Source organism: Camelus bactrianus, chromosome 7, assembly GCF_048773025.1.
Source record: "Camelus bactrianus isolate YW-2024 breed Bactrian camel chromosome 7, ASM4877302v1, whole genome shotgun sequence".
In the NCBI taxonomy this organism is placed as follows: Eukaryota; Metazoa; Chordata; class Mammalia; order Artiodactyla; family Camelidae; genus Camelus; species Camelus bactrianus.
In genome coordinates, this window is record NC_133545.1 from 47268384 (window position 1) to 47289557 (window position 21174).

The following is a 21174-nucleotide window of genomic DNA, read 5'->3' on the forward strand; positions in this document are numbered from 1 at the left end:
AGTTAAGTTTTATTTAGTAACATGGAAATCATGTGGGCTTTTTAAATTTTTTGGTTTAAAATAACACTTGCCACAAACTCTAACTGCTATTTTATAAGGACTATGGGGGTTAAAAAAGCAAAATTTGAAAAACACATTGGAGTTTCTTGACTGTATTTCCATCACATTTTATTTTCATAATCGTATCCAAAGTGAAAGAAATCTCTTTGCGTTTACAGAGAAAGTATCTTTGCCACCCCTCCTTTAATCACACGGGACTATGAATACTTCTGAGTATCAGGCATGGGCAATGCAAAAGAAAACATCGTGTTTGTGTAAGGAAGTATTTAATAAAATATTAATAAGATATTTTCTGAGCCAAGTCTACAGGCTTATAGGCTTATAGACCTATAAATGTTCGTAGAAATTTACTGTTGCTCATTTGACCCTGGAGGAGAAACAGCCAAAGGCAACCAAGTCCCCTGAAGAGTCTCCCCCACCCCCACCTCCCATGGCTGACGAGCGCTTTTATCCACTGGGCAGAAGGGGAGCAGGGCTGCCTGTCACTACTCACCTGGAATTCCTGGACTCCAAAGCCTTCGGTCAGAGTGATCTGGAAGACCTCAAGGCTGCAAATGTAAGCGGCCAGGCGGGACAAGCTCTGCTTGCCACTGCCCCCCACTCCAATCAAGAGTGCGTGACCCTGAGGGGTCCGCAGGAGCCGGCTGATGCGACACCTGGCAAGAGAAAGCGCACCCCCAGCAGATGACATCCACGAGCCTGGGGACTACTTCCATTCCACTTTTTTGATAAGTATTTAGACACTAAATTTCAATTTTTATTGCAAACTTTTAGTCCTTGTTCCCATTTCCCTGTCAAAGATTCTGCCTGCATCTGCTCCCCCATCACTTGCCTAACAAATCGTCCTGGCTAATGACATGCGGACTCTCACCGCTGTATTACCCTCTTCCAGGATAAGACAGAACACAGGCACAAGGCCTTTCACCGAAGCGTCTCAGTTTTCTGATCAGCAAGAAAGATCCCAACCTCCCATCAGCATCCGTGTACAAGGACATCAGAGGGAGAACGTCTTTGTGTCAGAAGCCTGAGCTGTGGAATTACTTTGGAGAAAACAGATTTGTTTGGACCAACAAATATCTCATGTGGGATTTACTTCACGCAGATGACACACGCACCTCTTTATTGGATCCTTACCTCCTTTGCACTAAAGCTTTCCCTGGATCTCAATTTGTTTAAAACATTTACTGAAACCGTTAGAATCCCAGGGTGAAATTTCTGGCAAGGTCAACGAGTCCCTTGTTCTGTATTATCCAAGAGATTCTGAATGCGTAAACTACTGATATCATTGCTGCATTTTATAGTTAGGAATAAGCTGGCTTTAATCAAAATGTAGGTTTGGTTGAAGAAATATGTCATAATTATGTTATGAATTAAGAAAAACAACAAAACAAAATGTAAGCATATGGAAAACCAAATGCAAAAGAAATAGACACTTGTATTTGTTCTAGGTTGCTTTCCTGAAACGAATTTAAACTTCAAGCCCTGAATTAACCACAGAGATGGTATTTTTTAAAGAGCCTTTTTTCAATATCTTGTAATAGCCTATAATGAAAAAGAATGTGAAAAGAAATATATATATATGTATAACTGAATCACTATGCTGTACACCAGAAATTAACACAACATGGTAAACTGACTATACTCCAATTTAAAAAAAAAAAAAGAGCACATTTTGTAAAAATGAAGTTGTGATCACTTGTACTGGGGCCAACATGTGTGAGCATTTCCTGAAAACATTCAATAACCGAAAAGACAGGTTATTTTTACATGCTCAGCCGTCCCATTAAATTTTACTTTACATGACCACACGACAAAACCACCTTGGGGAAAGCTGTAAAATTACTGCCCTGAGTGAGACCCCAAGTTACAAAGCACGGTTTCCATTTCATTTTAACGTATGCTTTGAGGTCTATAACTCAGCAGAGCCTCTCAGCGGCCAAGTTCCTTTCTACGACACTCAAGGACACACCCTGAAATCATCTCTAACACTGAGTAAGCCAGTTTCTAATTCATCACCCCTGATCACAGTAACAGCCGTGCCTTTTAGGTCACTGAGAACGCTGTGTTGAAGGATTATAGGGGAAGACTCTTCCCTCAGCTTTGAAAGACCTTGAAGGACCTCTCTTTTGCCTGAGCCACGACAGACACACACACTTAGTCTACGCTAACCCCACCAGAAACAGTCACTCATGACTCCCTTATAACAGGTCAGAGAGTCTAACTGAAGTGTCCTGTGTGTAACCGAAGGATTACAACCGTAGAGGGATCAATAAAACATCAATACTTAACGTGCTTATAACAGCTGATGATGGGAGACCTCCCAAATTTTTCTTAGACATTTGGCCTAACTCTTCTAAAAACGGAATCCCCCACATTTTTTTGGTCTGTTTGAATTTCCTTCCTCATAGGCTTCGTTCTTTCTTGACTTAATTTTAATCACGACTTCATTCTTTTAATCTCTGCCCAAATGTCACTTGTTAGAAAAAACCAGTGGTGATTAATTGAATGGTGTCCCCCACCCCTGAATTCATATACTGAAGTCCTACCCCCACGTCCCTCAGAACATAAGCCTATCTGGAAACAGAGCCTTTGAAGAAGTAACTGGTTAGGATGAGGTCATATCTAGGTGAGCGCCTTACCCAGTATGACTGGTGTCCTTATAAAAAGGAGAAATTTGGACATAGACGCACACAGAGGGAGAAGTCATATGAAGACTGGAGTTAGGCTGCTACAAGCCAAGAACTACCAGAAGCTAGGAGAGAATTCTGGAGCAGATCCTTCCCAGCACCTTCAGAGGGAACATGTCCCTCCCAACACCTTGAATTCAGACTTCCTACCTCCCGACTGAGACAGTGAGTACCTGTTTTTCTAAACCACTCAGGTTGTCATGTCTTGTTACAGCAGCTCTAGACAATGAGAAATGATGGTGCAGGAGAACAGGGTTGAAGTAAACATGCCATTGACTTCCAAAAAAATCACATCACTCCCAAGCTAAAACCTGACCAAAAGCTTCTCACAGCATTTAGAACGAAATAAACCCCTTTCCTTTGGTCACAAGGAAATACCCTGTGTAAGTGAGGCCGGCTCCTGCCTCCCTATCTTGTTGTGCACTGCTCTCCCTGCTTCTCCACTGCAGCCACAGTGACCCTCTTTCTGCTTTTGAAAACACTCAACTCTGGGGCCACATGAAATCTGTCTGCACCTAGAACGTTCCTCCTCCAGATGTTTCCCTGCCTAGCTCCTGCTTACTATTTCTGCCTCACCTTAAATGTCACCTCCTCACATAACTATACAGTCCCTCTTTAGGAATCCTCGTGTGTATTTCTCAGAACCAACCAATTTTATTTCCCAGTAGGACACATCATTTTCTGACATTTTTCTTGCTTATTTGTTCACAGCCTTATAAATGTCCAGCTGCATCACTAAAAAATAAGCTTGACTAGAGAAGACTGTCTTGTTGGCTGCTGTGTCCCCAGTACGTAGGGCCATGTCTGACAGCAGGGGTGCCACAGACGGTCACATAACCTGTGCACTGCACAAGGTGTGAAGTCTAGGAGGTGAGGGAGAGCCTTGTCAGCCAAGCTTTTCACCAGGAGAGGGGCCTTTTCTAATTTTCTGCCCTGAAAACATGGCCCCCTTTTTTCCTAATTTGCACATGAGTACTGAATAGGCTGGCAACATTCCTCTTTAGCACTCAGCAGGGCCTCAACAAACACTTAATCAAGGAAAATCAATTTGAGTCCATCCTGTCTCTGCCACTTAGGAACCTTCCCATTTTGAACAAGTCACTGACCTTTCTCTTTCTGAATAGTCTTACCTAATGGAGTTACAGCAAATCAAATTACGGCTCTGAGGAAACTTCAACAAGTAGTATACCTCTGCGAGACAGTATGAAAATGGTGACATAATTTATAGAGGCAACTAATCGTTTTTTTTTTTTAAAGGATCCATGATACCTAAACCCGTTATCATTTGTTTATTCATTTCTATAAAGATTATCTACTATTACACAACTATTATCATGTTTGGCCTTCTCGTGTTGGATGAATGTAAGCAACAAAAGCTCTTAGTGACCTTCTCTGAATCAGGCCCACACATTTCTAGTTACATAAACTAAGGAGATATGGATGATTTTTTGCAGAAGATTTTCTCATCCGGCTCAGATTATCAATGTACTTTCTTAAGTGTGGAATTCAATTTCCTTCCTACACATGAATGTTCTGGAGGCTTTCTACAAGCTGTCTCCTGCTTTTGACATGATGACTGGCTGCATTTACTGGTGTGTGACATATTTGTGTCACTCGAAAGGTTTGTGGCATACTATCTATTCTTGTGTTCTCAATCAAGTTTTTCTTTTTGTTTTTTTGGGTTTTTTTGAGGCAACACTGGTTAACATGGTGTAAGTTTCATGGAGACACTTACAGTTTTACACTGTATGGCAGACGGATAAGAACTGATAGTCCCGAGTGCTTACTCTGATCTGCTGAATCACAACACCAATTGTGGACACCCAGCCATTTTTACTTTGTGAACAAGCATCAGGACAGTCAACTCACACGTGTTGCATGGCGTCTTCAAATAAAACGAGGTGCATGGCAGCATTGAGTTCATTGTAGTTTTCCAGTGTTTCTGTAAGAAAAGTCTTCAGCACCTCCCAGTCCTTCACTGGCATGTAACAGGGGTCTTCCCTGCCATTAGCAAAGTGGCAGTAGATGAGGGGTTGCTGAAGCAGCACACGGCTGTCAACTCCCTGCAGGAGGAGGAAGAGGAAAATAGGGTCACGTCAACCACTGAAAACGATTTATCTGGAGGGAGAGTGACCTACCCAGGGAAAGGCTTGCAAATCAGTCCATGAGCAGTTGGGAGAAATGCTCCCAAGTTCAGACCAAGTGTATTCTGGAATCACAGCTCTTTCAGCAAGGTAAGCAGGTGTACAATTCATTCACGTCCTTATCTAATTTCTGCCCCAATGCCAATTAGTGCCAGAGCACACAGTGACCTCTGATGTTCATATGGTTCATATGCTTACTTTAAAATATTTATTAGCAGTTTCCAGCATTTTCTTCTGAAACAAATCACAGTCCTTTGTGTCTATCAGTTTGTCTCCATAAACACGAGAAGATTCATGAAGCCACAGGCGTATTAAATCATTTGGACCCTTTAAACATTCAGGAGAAGCAAATAAAATCCCCTACAAGGCAAGAGTGGGAAAAGCTAAAAATTCAGGAGCTAATGCCATTCCAAGATAATATTTCCCTCAGACAGACATTTTCATTAACTGTATACTGAATTTAGCAATTTACTGAATGACAAAAAGTACTATAAAAAGTCATATATATATATATATATATATATATATATATATATATATATATCTCAATAGTTGGACTCTCTGATAAGCAGCATTAAAAAAATTAACTATCATTACAGCCATTTTAAGAAATGCAGCTAAGACAATATTTCAAAAGCCAGCCCAGGTCCTAAATACTGAGTCTCAGAACTCGTGACTATTAATTCTTCCATGAGTTCAGTTTCCAAAACCAATGTACAAACAGCTAACATGAAAATCACAAGATCATAATATTTGTTATTCTAAAATCCTCTTCTATCATTTAACTTAAGTCTTTAGTTTCACAGATGAAATAAAAGAGACCAAAAGTACACTGCCTGAATTCACACTTTGTGGGTAGGCAACCCATTTGGTCTCCCACTTTCCCTCAAGACTGTCCTTCAGAATCCTGGATTCATATAGAGCCACTCCTCCTGGAGAAAGTCATTTTGCCCTGAACTCACAGGAGAACACCAAGGGGGTGGTAGAGAATCAGATGCCAAAGGCTAATTAATTATTGGGTGATGTCAGGTGTAGCTGCCAGACTGGGTATGAATGGTGAACAATTCGGCCTCTCACCCCAAGGCCTGCCTTCCTCCTAAGACTGAAAATTTGCTTTTAAACAACACTTGGTTGAGCACGGCCTTTCAGGAAGGTGCTAGAAACAGAGATGAAAAGGAATGGTCCATGTCCTTAGGAAGGAAGCTTTTGCCTCATGCAGCATTACAGTTTGGAAGCAGTTGTGGAGTGATTTAGAAAAGAGGGTTAGGTTAAAAAGAAACAAAAGTCACCAAATATAAAGAAGTCTCATGAAGTTTTCATATGCAACTAGTTTACTACTTCTGTCACAAAAGAACTTTAAACCATGAATAACTTTCCAACTACTTTTACACTACTGAAGGGGCCACACAATTTGGATATTTTCAAAATCCCAAGTTTTGAGTTCCCTCTTTGGAATGTCCTTTCTAAATCAAATACATCAACACTGTCCTTTTACTAGGTAAGCAAGTTAAGTGTCAACGCCAAGCCAAAATAATCCAGCAATTTAAGAAACTGTAGTTTCTCTTGATGGATGTTTCAAAATCTTATCACATAAATATTAAAAAGGTGACAAAGAATCCCTCTTACTTGGCACAAAATGAAACACTCAGATATTTATACAGAATCAATGAAATTGGGAGTCTAGACCTCCACCTTCACTTCTGTTGCTAAGTCTCTAGAAACCTAAGAGGAATTACTTCTCACATTGACAAAATGGGAATAAACTTGCCACACTTACTTCACAAAGAAGTTTATGGAGGAAAATGAAAGAATACATTATCACATGTACATAGCTAAGTTTGAAACTAAGTTCTATGAATGAACGCCATCCATATTACTATAATCAATGCTCCATTCAAGACACAACATAGAGCCACCAAGGTACCTGGAAGATGTTTGACAGGTCTCTCAGGTTAAAGAGGTAGTGGAATTTAATGGCCGTGGGTAAAAAGTTACGTGTCATCATCTGATGGAATGCAATTGTGGCCTGTATCAAAGTGGGACCACTCCTGAGAACTGAGGATGCAAATGCTTGCTGCTGGAAATGGAAACTCAGGATTTGGCTGTAGATGGTGTTTAGTGCATCCAAGGATGGAAAGTTGAAGGCAAACACCGTGAAATGTCTCTGAAAAGAAAAGCAAATATTAGAGTTGCATAAAATAGAAAATGTAATGGTACCAGTAGATGACCAAAAAAAAAAAGGAGGTGAGGTTTTTTCATCCCTTCCTGTATCCATGCCCACTGCCATGTAACATGGTGTCGCCTCCCCCCTCGCTGGACTCTCAGACTGGCCATGTGACTTGATCAAGCCAACAGAATGAGGTGGAAGTAACAGGATGCCCGTCACTGTCAGAGCCCTGTGTATTTCCACTTGCTCTCTTAAGGCTCTACCTTTGCCATGAGTTTGACAGGCCTGGTGGAGATGAGAGACATAGGAAGCAAAGCCACGTTGTCCCAACCCCAATCACTCCAGCCGATGTCACCCTACACTAGCTGACAGTTGCTCCCAAACATGTGAATAAGCCCAGCTAAGATCAGCAGAGTCACCCAGCTAAGTCCCAACTACCTGCACATCAGCAAGTAAGCAACACTGCCTGTGATTCACTGCTGTTGTATGTATGCTGGGGGGGGGCAATTATTATGTAAAAGCTTACACACACACACAAAACCTGCATATGTTTATAGCAGCTTTATTCACAACTGCCAAAATGTGCAAACAACCAAGGAATCCTTGAACAAGTAAATGGGTAAACAAACTGCAGTACATCCAGACAAAGAGGACTATTTCAGTGATAAAAAGATATGAGCTATCAAGCCACGAAAAGACATGGAGGAATTGTCAATGCATATTTAGGCTAAGAGACTGAAGCTAGTCTAAAGAGGCTACATACTGTACGATTCTCAGTTTACGACACTCTGGAAAAGGCAACACCACAGAGACAAGAAAAGGATCGGTGGTTACCAGGGATTCAGGGAGCAGGGAGGGCTGAACAGACGGAGCCCAGGGGATTTTTAGGGCAATAAAACTACTCTGTAAGATACTTTAATGGTGGATACCTGTAATTATACATTTGCCAAAAGCCACAGAATGTATAACACGAAGAATGAACCTTAGTTAGTAATAACTTATCAATATTGGTTCATCGATTGTAACTAACGCAGCACACTAACGCAAGGTGTTTATAAATGAGTTCGGGGTGAGAGGGAGGTTATAGGAACTCTGTACATTCAGCTCATTTTTCTGTAAACATAAAGCAGCTCTAAAAAAGTCTATTAATTAAACTAAGCTTACATGTTTACCCAAATGTCCAGTAGAACCATACATCCTCATTTTTACTCAAAAGCACTAAGAATCAAGAGCTAGCATGTTTGTGTATGACATTCAGGGGATATTTGGGGGAATTGAGGGGAGAGCAGTACTCACACCCTACCTGTAGTCTAGGGTTGATAGTGAAACTGCCCACCTTTGGATTCATGCAGGCAATATACTGACAGCTGTGAATTTCTTTAAGCATCACTTTCTGTCTATCATACCTGCAAGAAAGAAAACAGAACCTTAAAACCCAAAACTCAAGATGGTAACACAACAAAACCCACCACTGCATAAGGACTTCAGCACAAACTGTCTCCTCTGATCTCTATAATTGCTCTGTGATGGCGGTGGGGAGCTTGCTGGCCTGTCTGAGCGTCATAACTGAAGCTCAGAAAATTGAAGGCTGCATGGCTGCTTTGATGCCAGAATCAACATATGGAGCTGAATCAATACCTACAATTACTGCTCACTGATTCTCACGTGAGTCTGGTTAGAAATGCCCACTGCAAGACTGGGGGCTCTCTAACATCAGGGGTGCAGACTGCAATGCCCAGATATTACCAGATAGTTACATCTCACACAATAAGGTCAAGCTTCTGCTAAGTAATTTAGCGTGAGTTAATAAACCAAAGAGTTTAGTGCTTAAACTGGGCAGTTCATGTTTCTAAAATACTTTTTCAATCCAATTCTTCCCAAGATACAAAGAAAACCTATTCCATTTAAGAGGAGCAAAGGGGGATGGCAAAGTGAAACCCGAAATTGTCATAGAAGATGCTCCTTAGAAGAGAAAGAAATTGGGGTAATGCCATTTTAAAAAGCTTATCCATAGTAATAATAATTAGCTTTTGGTAGAAAATGAAATACAAAGAATCGCTTACCAGTGTCCATAATCAATATGCTGTCGAATCAGCGTGTGGGGCTGAACAGTGCCATATAAGTCCACTGCAGGCATATTCATGTCATCAATGAAATAAATCAATTTTTTATTTCCTCCTGGACCATAGTTACGACCAGCCTTTTTCTCTAGAGGTTTCTCAAGAACTCCTGAAACCAAGACACATAATTTTTTCTACCAGATAAAATGTAACCTTCTCTTTATACATGCTATAAATATGTATATATTTATATATACATATAAAATATAATCTTACTCTTTTGAAAAAAATTTTCCTCACCCTCTGCCCATTTCATCCACTCTCTGGGTTCACTACCACCTCTCTGCAGGTTAGTACCAGACACGTGTCTCTGATCACTTCCTTCCATGTCATGCTCTCCTGCCAACCTCTACCCTTTCGCCAGAGCTCCCCCAGCCTCTCCTTTCCCAGAGTCAACATCAGCTCCACGGTCTCACACAGGCCACCACATCTGAGACAACACCATTGTTGATCTGTGCATCGTCCTCCCCTGGACCTGCTGTAATACACGAACCATGGCTGGTCCAGCCAGCGCCTGGTCAATCAGACCTTGTTTATCACACTTGCAATAGAGTCTAGGGACACCTTAAGAATTTCTCTCATCTCTCTTCTTGGGTCATTGGGTGCAGAAGTGAAAGAGGATATTTTACGTAGACATTATCCTGTGTGCACATCAAGTTACATTTCTTCACATGCCTATCTGACTTGGTGTCGATACACTTGAGAGAAAATCATGAATGTAGAAAATCGTGAACAGTGTAGATCTGAGATGTAGTATCTAATTACTTGCCAGTTCTTGAAATGGACTATAAATAGCTTGAGGACAGGAACTACATCATGTCCATTTCCGTGTTCCTGATGGCAACCCCAACAAATAAGCAACTTGTTAAATGAACAAATGAATGGATGAAGAAAGACAGAATGAGTAAGTTAAGAAATCTCTCTTCCAAGCAGCAGACCTGTAGTTCCAAATGCTTGCTGGACCTCAGTTCCTAAAAGGCACTGGTACCTGGATGTCTGGCCAACATCAAATATGACTATTCCCAAACTCAATTTAGCATGCCTCTTCCCCCTCACAACCTGTCTCTTCTTTTTGACTTCTGTGCTCGTTTATGGGATCAACACTCAACCAGTCAGCCAGAGGCAAAGCCCTGATGTCATCTTTCCCTCCTGGTCCCTGATCTGCCCAACCACAGCCTGCAAATAGTACCTCATGTCTCTTCCTTTTTGCCTCTCCCTCTACAACTTTCATCCAGGGCAACATTTCATTCAGCTGGTACACTGCTCAGGGAGGCTGGTCTCCCCACCACAGGCTTCTCCTCCCAAAGGAGAGCTTGCATCTTATCGGTTCCTTGCACCCCATCAATGGCTCACCATTTCCCATCATATAAAGTATGTTCCCTTCCACTGGCATCTCAGCTCTCTCTACAGTTACAGTGACCAATCATCCCAGGTTGCCTGGGACAATCCCAGTTTTAGCAGTAAAAGTCCCAGATCTCATAAACCTTTCCAGTTTTTGGCAAACTAGACAACCAGGTACTTCATTCTATAATATAGTTCTAACCCACCACTCTGTACTTTTCCCTGTCTTCTACTTGAGCACTATGCTTCAGTCCACTTCGAGATTTAATTAATTGAATGTGTCCCACCATTTCCTCTTTCATGTGTTTGCTTAAGCTGATTCTTCTAACCTAAGTCCCTCTTTTGCTCTCCTACTACCCCATCTCAAAGGTTTGAAATTCTAACTTTCTTAGGTAACCTAGCTCTTCCTATTCCTCCTGCTAATAGGCAATGTCTAAATCTATTCATGCCTGTATTCCTTACAAGAATTAGCAAGATAAACTTTGTTCAACTACTGAACTGTAGCCCTTATCCTCCACTGACAACTTATAAAGTGATCCCTTCTTCTGTGTCTGTGAAGGAAAAACATGTATTATACACAGTGCCTGGGAAAAAGTAGATAAATAATATACCCCTGATAAAGAAATGAATGAAATACTTCTGAGTCAGCTTTTCAACTGTTCCATTCACAAAGATGAGGAAGACAAACTCGATTAAGAAAGAGATTAGAGAACAAACATTCTTGTCTTAGTTCCTGATGTCAGGAATACGAAACTTCGGTCTCAGTCTCTACTAATGTAGCTAAGGAAACAGCTACAACTCACGCAACACAGAAACCACATTCAGGTCAGCTCAACAGGTTTAATAAACTGCTGGACAGCAGGGAGCTTGGCTGCCCCCACACAACATAACCCCATCGCTCTGCTGGACAGAGGGACAGACCTCCTACCATGATCATATGGTAGTTTATACTAGTTCTCTCTTTCCCATGTCTACTTCGTTTGCCCTTCTGAATTTCGAATGCCCCAAATCCGTGTGGTTCTTTTGATTACCTTGACACATGTCTTCAACGATTACAAATTATTCTTAGAGTTCTCCTAAGATTTAACTAACAGCTCATGGCCTGTCATTTCATCAATATCGTCTGAATTTCGCCGTAAATCAATAGCTTACTTGAAAACGTAGCCAGAGAATTCTTCCCTGAGTATTTTCTTACGCAGCTGGGGCTCCATGAAATTAATTACAGGTAACCAAATGGTTTAGGGGCAAAGCAATGAACACTGTTGATGTAAACGCTGCCTGCTCTAAAGAGCAATAACCCAAATAAAGCCATGATACAAAAAGCCAAAAGCACCGTATTTAAACAAAGCTTATTTACCAAGAATTGTAGAAGTAAAAACACACTCCTAAGCGGAATGTCTAAAGCTTAGAAAAAGTAACCATCCCTTTGGGTTGCATGTCCTGGCCTTGACAGTTTCTCATCTCTTGTTTCTGGAGTGTAAACAGGACGAACACTTACCCTGCAGAGCGGCAGATGTGGTGTAGTAGTTGAAAGGCACACGGGACACTATGTAATCCTCGGAGAGACTGGCCAGCATGTCACCTACAAAGACTGTTTTTCCCACTCCAGCATTTCCCACCAGCATTAGTGGCTGTCCCTTCTCAAGTAACAACTCTATGAAATATCTCAGACGAGTTGTCTCTGATGTGTGAACCACAACTCTCTGGGAGGAAAAACAGAATAAGAAAAAGGTCAGAGAGACAGGCTTTCCAAAATTTTAAACCTGAATCAACATAGCCCTTTTAGAATTGAGACCAAATGAATTCTGAGTTCTAGTTAACACCCGGTAGGAGACAACCTATCTAATTTTTTGTTTCAAATGATCAGTTCAGACATCATGGCTTGAATAGGACAACTGGGCAGTGACAGCCAAGTGTTATAGCAAAAGCAGCTGATTTATATTTTCTAAGTAAGTGCCAGCACCCAAGACTCTCTACCATGGCATACTTTGCTCAGTCTTGTGTTCGTCATACAACGGAACACAGTGGGAGCTCAAGAAACTGTCCACTACTCTTTAGGAACTGAGAAAACATTTGAAAAGTCAAGCTACGTACAAACAAAAATTGGAAGCAATGCCTTGACCCAGTAAGCTTCAGTGGCAGAACGATGAGGCGCATCCACACTAAAGGGGTTCAGTGCAAAGAGACACCAGTTTGGAGAAAATGGTGTCTTTAAGTGAAATAATCACAAATCCAAAGAATGGCTGAAACTCATTGTGCATTGTTTTGTTAAAAATTTTTATAACAGTGTTTCTGTTTTGAAAACTGGCTATTTATTTTGATTCCACATTGTTTCACAAAGAATTTGATGTGGCTTCCAGGAATACGATAAAATGAACATAAATAAATAAAAACGAAAGTCAGAGAATGCAGACTAATATGTAAGATCAGGAAAAGGGGTAGCAGATGTAGATATGTAGGAGACAGAATCCTGCATGGTGATTAAGAGAGAGTTGACAATTTCCTGCATTTCTTGGTGGTCAAATGAAAAAGGGGCTAAAAAAACTACATGCAGGATTCATACTGCTCATAAGAAAAATACACAAATTTTTATAATGGATAAAGTTCTTCCCTGCGTGGTTAGCATATACTGAACACAACTGAGTATTTTAGAGACCATTCAAGATCATCTTTATGACTATGAACATTTACTCTAGAACTTTATTTGAATTCAGTGATACTCTCTGGATCTGCTGAAAGGCACAAACTGGTCTGTGCTACACTGAACAGTCCTAGGCGACTTTTAAAAATTACAGTTGATTTTCTAATATTTTTTCCTTTCTTGCTACTAGATGTTATCATTTACTTTTTAATTTGGCTCTTGGCTCTTTTCTTCACATATTACTACCAATAATTAATACTTACTGAGAGCTGAATATATGATAGGAACCATGCAAAGCACATTACGTGCATTATGCCCTAATACAACAAACCTATGAAGAGAGTTTTCTTACTATTTTCATTTCAGAAATGATGAAACTAAAGCTGAGAGAACATTAATAACTTGGACAAAAGCATACATCATGGTACTTGGATTCAAGCCCAAATCTGTCCGGAGCCAGAGCCCTATCTTACCTACCACGTGGAACACTCTTCAGAGCAGAGCTGTACACACATGACTTATTCTTGAGGGGCCTCTCTTTCTTCATATGTAAAAAGGATAGTAACAGTCCATGCCTTAGAAAGTTGTCGTAATGATTAAATTAGTTGACCTATGTAAAGCACTTAGACAATGGCCTGACACATAGCAACACATAGTATTTGCTATTATTATTATTGGCCCAACATGGTTCTCCTTTAATATGTTAAGAAGCTGTTAATAAAATAACCACATCCAGTGCAGTTGTACATAAAGTAAGACTACAGAGTCCTGATAGGTTATCTATTAAATCAAATATATCACCGATAAAGCACACCAACCTGTAATACCAGTTATTTGGTCTTTGTGTGTGTGTGTGTAGGTGTGTTTCTTTTGGTCAGTTATAAATCCTCACCTTTCAACCAGCTAAACAATATTATTAGGTGGCTGAGGTCTAGATATTAGGTAGTTAGATAAGTGGGGGCATCGGGCAGATAAGGTGTAGGAGAGGAAGATGGCAGTAAGCCTGCTTTCAGCTAAAGGGGCTTTACTTCCTCTAAATGAGTGCCAGCAAGAAACCAGTTAGAACCTGTCAGCTGCAACGGCACGGTAGCAACAAGGACCTAACTGGACATGACCCAATGATCACTGTAGTATCATAAGCACTGTGGTTTAGGCCCCCACCATGAGTTCTTCTGTGCACACCAAGGGTAAGGACATGTGCAAAAGCAGACCAGCATGACTAAGCACTCCACGGGCAAGGGCTATCCATCAACCAAGAGACCGCCTCTAAGCGAGGGTGTAAGAGAAAGGGGCAAGCGAAGACCACTGCTCTCCACACTGGGATCAGCCCGCCTCCCGTTCTTGCAGGTGTACTTTCCCTTTGCTAATAAAACCTTTAAAATCTCTTGCTATACAACGCTTCCATCTTCCATCTGAATTCTTCTCTTTCAGATAAGACAAGAACTGGAGTCTTTTCCCTTCCCCTTTTGGGGTAACATAGATAGGCTAAGCTGAAACAGAGATTTCAAAATATATATAAAGCAGGTAGATCAGACCCTGCTGGTTGCCTCCCAGCACCCACTGGTCTACTTGTCCCTTCCTGTCAGAGCCCTACTTGGTTCAACTCCCTGCCCCTCCTTCACACAGCTTCCAAGCTCCCCCCGGCTCCTGCAGCCACGTAATGACTCATCAAGGCCAACTATCCCATTACCCTGACCTGAGACTGGGTTGGGGGTGCCATGTGACCCCTGGAGAACTCGATGCAGGAGGCAGTCTGCCCTGGGGTTTCTGAGAAGGGTGTCCTTAACTCTTAATAAAAAAATATGAGAAACTCTTCTTTCCCTCTAACTCTTCTACTTGGCGCCCCTGGAGCCATCTTGAGATCAGGAGGAATCAGTCTTCAAATGAAGCCAAGGTAAGACAGGAATCTGAATCCTTGGTGACAAAATCATATCACAGAACTCATTCGACTTGGGGCCTTCCCACCTCTGAATTTCTTGGTTGTAAAACGTTAAAAGTTTCCTTATGGTTAAGTGTTACAGGTTGAATTGTACCCCCCCCCCCAATTCTCATGTTGAAGCCCTAACCCCAGCATCTCAGACTGTGTCTATTTAGAGACAGAATCTGTAAAGAGGTGATTAAGTCTAAAGGAGGCTGACAGAGTGGGACCTGATTCAACCTGGTGTTCTTGTGAGAAGTTTGGACATACTTTACGACAGTGTCCAGGGATGTGTACCCAGAGAAAAGGCCATGTGAGGACACAGCAAGGGTGGCCCATCTGCAAGCCAAGCACAGAGACCTCAGGAGAAACCAAACCCGCTGACACTTTGAACTTGGACTTCTAGCCTCCCAGACCATGAGAAAATTAATTCCTGATGTGTAAGCCACTCAGTCGATGGCAGTTCGTTACGGTGTCCCTAGCACACTAACACAGAGTAGGCCCCTAACTCAGAATGACTGGTGTCCTTATAAGACGAGAAATCTGAATACAGAGAATACACATGGGGCAAATGAAGGTCTGAGTAACGCTGCCACAAAGCAGGGAACACCAAGACTGCGAGCCAACCACCAGCAGCTAGGAGAGATTCTCCCTTAGAGCCCCCAGAAGCAACCACACCTGCTAACACCTACTTCTGGAACTTCTAGCCTCCAAAACTGAGAGACAGTAAGTTACGCTGCTGAAGCCACCTAGTGTGTGGTGCTTTGTTACTGCAGCTCCAAGAAACCCATACTTCGGCTTTTCTTTCATTTCACACTAACGGCTTCCTAATTAGCATAGAAATCACCCATATGCATTTCATACGGCACTGCCAGAAATAGTAGGCTCCAAAATCAATCAATATGACCTGATTTTGAGAAAGAAGTCTAATGAAAAGGAAAGCAGACTGAGGCAGAATAAGAAGATGGTTAAAGAATAACTTGATACATAAAAATGTAGGACAATTTAGAACGAGAAACAATTAGCAAATGATAAAAATTAATTAAGATTTCTGAGCTGCCCTGTGAACATGAAACACATGAGTAAGGAGACCAAACACTCATTTTATGGCTTGTGGGGGCAGAGGAGAGAAGGCAGAGTGAACAGGGCTGCTTAGGAACCAGCAAGGTAAGACATAAGAATCACTGAACTAATGGAAACAAGCCTCCAGTTTTTATAGAACATTTCTAGGAAAATCAAAAGAAAGCTGTTACTACAGAATTAAGCGGAAATGAAAAAAAGTTGTAGAAATACAATAACCATCTCACTAATCATTCCCTTGAGACTCTTCTCTCCAAAAAAGTATGTTATATGCTGACCATACCAACAGTAATCTATTGATCGGACAGAAGAAAGACTGCTCGAAAACAAACAAAGAAGGCTTGAACCAGTCCCATGTGGCTGGAAGATCACCGTGCTCCACACACTTACCTGCAGAGGTGCATCTGAATCCATCATGAATTGCGGAATTTTATCGGCCCAAGGCATGAATTTCTTAGTTTTGTGGTCCAGATAATAATCAAAAATGGTTCCCTGGGATGGAAACTTCACTGCTTTCATCTCTTTATGCCACCACCAACTGAATTCAGCTTGATAACCAGAAAGCTATGGGGAACAAGAGAAATTGTTAGTACAAACTTAAAGGTAATTTTGAACACATACGAAGCCCCTGCAAACACACAGGGACATTGTTTGCAGTGCATGGACTCATAATTACAAATGGGATTAAGTAAATGACCCAAGAAAAGTAAATACCCATAAGGAAGTTATAATGAGTGACCATATCACAGAGGCAGAGAGCTATCATTGCCATTTATCCATTAGGTACAAATTTTCTGGAATAACTACCAACTTAAAAAGAAGGTAAGGTGACCCATGAATCACCCCTAGAGTATTCGATTTACCAACAAGCTATCATGCAACTTACCATGCTGTAAGACAGTGGTTATCAAACACTGGTGTTCATTTTTACCGATATTGCCATGAACTGATGGTAAAATGAGGAAAGCAAGAACAAAGGAACACTCTAAAAAATCAGAAACATTACTGATCTAAATACCATACTGTATTTGAGCTTATGGCCTTCGTGCAACTTTTGGTGTTAAGATATCCTTTCCTTTATAAAGTCATGGTGATAATAAGTGGCCACTTTTAAATAAATGCCCTGACTTAGAGTTGCTGACTATTGGCTTTTCTATTCCATTCCTTTTAATCATTATTGACATTTTGTTGATCTTTGAAGGTTTACGTCTGGGAAGCCCTGTCATGAGGGATGAAGGGCTGGAGACAGGCTTGGACTTGGTTTTCCAGCTTAGCACAGCTGAGGGGTCTAGCTGAAAACGTCACAAATGCCTGGCTTCCAGTTTATAGTTAGGAGACAGGATCTCATTGCTAGAAGGTGCTTGTTTTTATCTGATGATGGATACAAGCCCTTTGGTGTAAGATTGGATTTGGAAAACAGGGGAGGAGAAACAGCAACTGTGTACCAGCAACTAACAAATCCTCTGTGTCTATGGATGACCTGGCCTAGGGACTCCCACGTTCATGGGATGACCCAGCTAAGTGAGTTTCGGTGATCTCTAAAAACACTGTGCATGTCCACTGCATTCAGCAAGCTCATACTTATCTGAGACTTCAACTCCCATTTCCTCCAGAGACATGCTTAAGTCTGCTTTAACTCTGGTGTCCTTATGTCCAAGGACTGGGGCCCACTTACTGCACTAGGCTGAATGCACACATGAGCAGAGACGGGCAGGACAGCTAGAGGACAGGAGAGTGTGATCGGGGCTGAGAGGGGTGACCAGCCTTGGCAGGGAGATCTTACCCCTCCGCCTTCCAAACAAGCTGAGCTACCACCACTCATGTGCCAGTGAGTGTAGGTTCATTTAAGTCATGTTCAGACTGGTGTCATAGGATTTTTTGTTTTAATCATTCTACAGAAGTTGGTCTTACATCAAGTTAGTTCAGAAGGTATTACTTATTATCTGTAGGCAGGATACACACGACTTTCACTTTCTATAAAAATGTGCTTTCCCTAACCACTCCATCAGCAAAGTGATTCTGAGGACAAATCTTGGAATTGTTCATTCACTCAACTAAAAGGCATGTTTCCTATAGCGGGGAAGAACACAGGCAGGGGTTCTGCTCTCACAGAGCTGGTGGGGGGCAGGGAGACATGGGGATGCAAGGCGGAAGCAGAGGTTAAGCCGATCAAAAACAGAAATAAATAAACGGGTGCCTTGAAAGTAAAGTTTGCTGTAAGTCAGAGTATTGGGTGAATTTAACTGGATATTCAGGGAAACCATCTTTGAGAAGAGGCACAGATTAGGGAGTAGGCCACTCCAGGAAGCAGAAGGAGGTCAGTGTACACAAAGATGTCATAGTACGAAAGAGCCTTTGCTCCAGAAACTGGCCAGTGCAGCTGGTGGGGTGGGAGGGGAGGGAGTGGCAGTGGAGAAGAAAGAAAGGCAGAGAAGCGGACAGGGCCAGATAGATCTAGAGGCCTTGTAAACAGTATTAAGTTTTTAAATTTTACCTTAAAAGCAATAGGAATCCATTAAAGTGTTTTCAGTTCTGGAGTGTATCATATAATTCAATTTATATGAAAAAAAAATCACTTTGGCTGCTGAGTGGATAATGGATTATAGGGCAAGTACAGAAGCAAAAAGACCAGGGAGGAAGTTACTTCAGAAGCCAAGTGAGAAACAATAATGGCCATTTATAGGAGACGCCAGGAGAGCTGACCCAGACCTGTTTTGGAAGTTGCTGGCAATGGCATGGGTTAAAAACAGGGGTTCTGAGTCCGTCTGTTGAGTTTGAACTTGCTTCAGACATTATTTAGCCATGTGTCTTCAAGCAGGCTAACTTGTCTAAGTTTCAGTTCCTTTTTGTAAAACAAAAAGGATAGTTGTACTTACATACACAGGTTTTATTTTTTTGAAAATTCAATGAGATAGCCTATTAAAAGCCCTAAGCACATTCCCTGACATAGAGTAGACACTCACATTTGTTGACTAAATGGCTCTCCTAGAACTATTTCTTAGGTCTGTTTCATTCATATTTCCAACTTCATACCCTCTCTTTTGAATGCTTCGTAGTTAGAGCCCTTCTGAAAATTTAAATATGATGATGGTGGTGGTGGTGATGTTGACTATTTATTAAGGACTGTCTGGGAGAGAAAGGTGACCATGTGATGTCCAGCTTCTGGCCTGCAGGCAGGGTAACTGGTCAGAAGGCTGCCAGCTTTGGAGAGATGAAAAGAGGATCAGCAGGGAGGAAGGTGAGCTGTTATGATCAGGAATAGAAAGGTCTCAGCCATCAACATCCCACTCCTGTGATTTTACCTGGTTTTATAGTCCATGGAAAAGGTTTTTAAGTAGAGCAACTGGGAGAAATGTATCACTGAGGAAAAGAAAGACTACAGAGAAAGAGCCAGCTGTGGGGTGTGCCTCAGGCACACCGAGTGGGATGTGCCCGTGGAACAGCACCCCGCTGGTGCTGCCCCAGAGGCAGGTGGAGACAAAGAACCCTGAGCTCAGAAGAGAGATCTGGAGGAAGCCATGGCTTTGGCCTTGTCAGTCGAGGTTAGAACCACCAGCCTGAATGAACTTGCCTAACAATGCACAAGCTTAGGAGAGAACAGGACAAGCAGCATAGATTTATGATAACATTAAAAAAAACAAAACAAAACATACGGATCGCATGTTACAATATTTCCTCCCAAATAAAACCAGTTGTGTAAACTATTTCTACACATACCTGATCTTGTAGCAGGGTGCCTCCGAATGCCCAGATACAAGCAAAGACAAAATAGACCTCATAAACTTCCTTTGGGCTGTCAGAAGGTACATTTTCAGGAGTCAACAAACATTCCAGAAGAGTACAAATAGTCTAAAGAAAAAGAAACAGCCATTTTTCAGGGGCAACTTTTTTTTTTCAATAGTGAAGTAATTGATAGGACTTGTTAACAAATCTACAGTATCCTTGGGAGATAATCTGAGTTTTCCCAGCTCTGTGATCTGCTACCTTGGGAGACACAAAAGTGACTGTGCTCTGGGCTGTTCAGTCAGTGGTGGAAAAACCTTGGCCACTTTCAACCAGACTGATCTTCTAGGTCACAACAAACTATTAAAAAAAAAAAAACTAGTATTTTAAATTCTCCAACTGATTATCACTGTAATAAAGAGAAATACATATGATCAAAAAAATTTATACAGATTTATTCTCTTTTTTTTTTATAAACAGGGAGCCTACTACAGAGTATTCCACAGCCCACTTTCTCACTTTAAAACAAAGTAAAGGGCAGAAGAGGGTGTAGCTCAGTGGTAGAGCGCATGCTTAGAATATAGAAGGTCCCAGGTTCAATCCCCAGTACACCTCCTCTAAAAATAAGTAAATAAATAAGTAAATCTAATTATCTACCCCCCAAATACATAAATAAGAACTAAAGTACACCATTTTAAGTAAGTAAGTAAGTAAGTAAATAAATAAATAAAAATAAAACAAACTAAAGGCATCTTTCCTTTCCAGTAAGTGTTGCCCTACAATGTCACTGAGAATACATACACTAGATGGAAAGGTGTTAATTAACCCTTTCCCTCTGATGGACATTTAGATAACCCACTTTCCCTTAGTCCTTTGGCAGCTATTTCCCCGCCTGTTGTCATAAATTTAGCAAGTCGGACTGGCAGCCCTGGCCTTGTGGCATTTTTGGGACATGAGACTAAATTTAGCCTTGGAAGAAACGCTGTTCAGGAACCTGTTCTTCATACCCTCCAGGTGAAATGGCTATGTGCTCTATTGGTCTGAAATACACTCCAGGTATGGGGCAATCAGGTCGGTTCTGAGGAGGACGTGACTGTCACCAAGGTCTTTCTCATATGAAACAACAACCATAACGAACATGTTTCAGAGCTCGTTTTCTACAGTACAAAAATGGCTGCGTGAATTAGCACTGCCACAGACCCTCACAATCCATGAAACCCTCCCCCAGCTTTTGAAGGCAGCAGTAGACTTCTATCTCCATCATACACACAGCAATGGAAGTTCCAACAAAGT

The 21174-nt window shown here is 41.5% G+C and overlaps 1 protein-coding gene across 7 annotated transcripts in view; it reads right to left on the reverse strand.

Moving 5' to 3' along the window:
- The window catches only part of DNAH11 (dynein axonemal heavy chain 11), a 280729-nt gene that overhangs the window by 120526 nt on the left and 139029 nt on the right, over positions 1 to 21174 (reverse strand). For 5 of the 7 annotated variants that reach the window (XM_074367353.1, XM_074367351.1, XM_074367349.1 and 2 more), the window contains exons 44-52: positions 19876 to 20007; positions 16549 to 16722; positions 12018 to 12222; positions 9122 to 9287; positions 8362 to 8464; positions 6816 to 7055; positions 5090 to 5251; positions 4617 to 4810; positions 554 to 716 (exon numbers count right to left, since the gene is read on the reverse strand). In XM_074367353.1, coding sequence (XP_074223454.1) covers positions 554 to 716; positions 4617 to 4810; positions 5090 to 5251; positions 6816 to 7055; positions 8362 to 8464; positions 9122 to 9287; positions 12018 to 12222; positions 16549 to 16722; positions 19876 to 20007 — 1539 coding nt within the window. The remainder of the gene's footprint in view (positions 1 to 553; positions 717 to 4616; positions 4811 to 5089; positions 5252 to 6815; positions 7056 to 8361; positions 8465 to 9121; positions 9288 to 12017; positions 12223 to 16548; positions 16723 to 19875; positions 20008 to 21174) is intronic. The other 2 variants (XM_074367350.1, XM_074367352.1) reach the window with 2 other exon arrangements.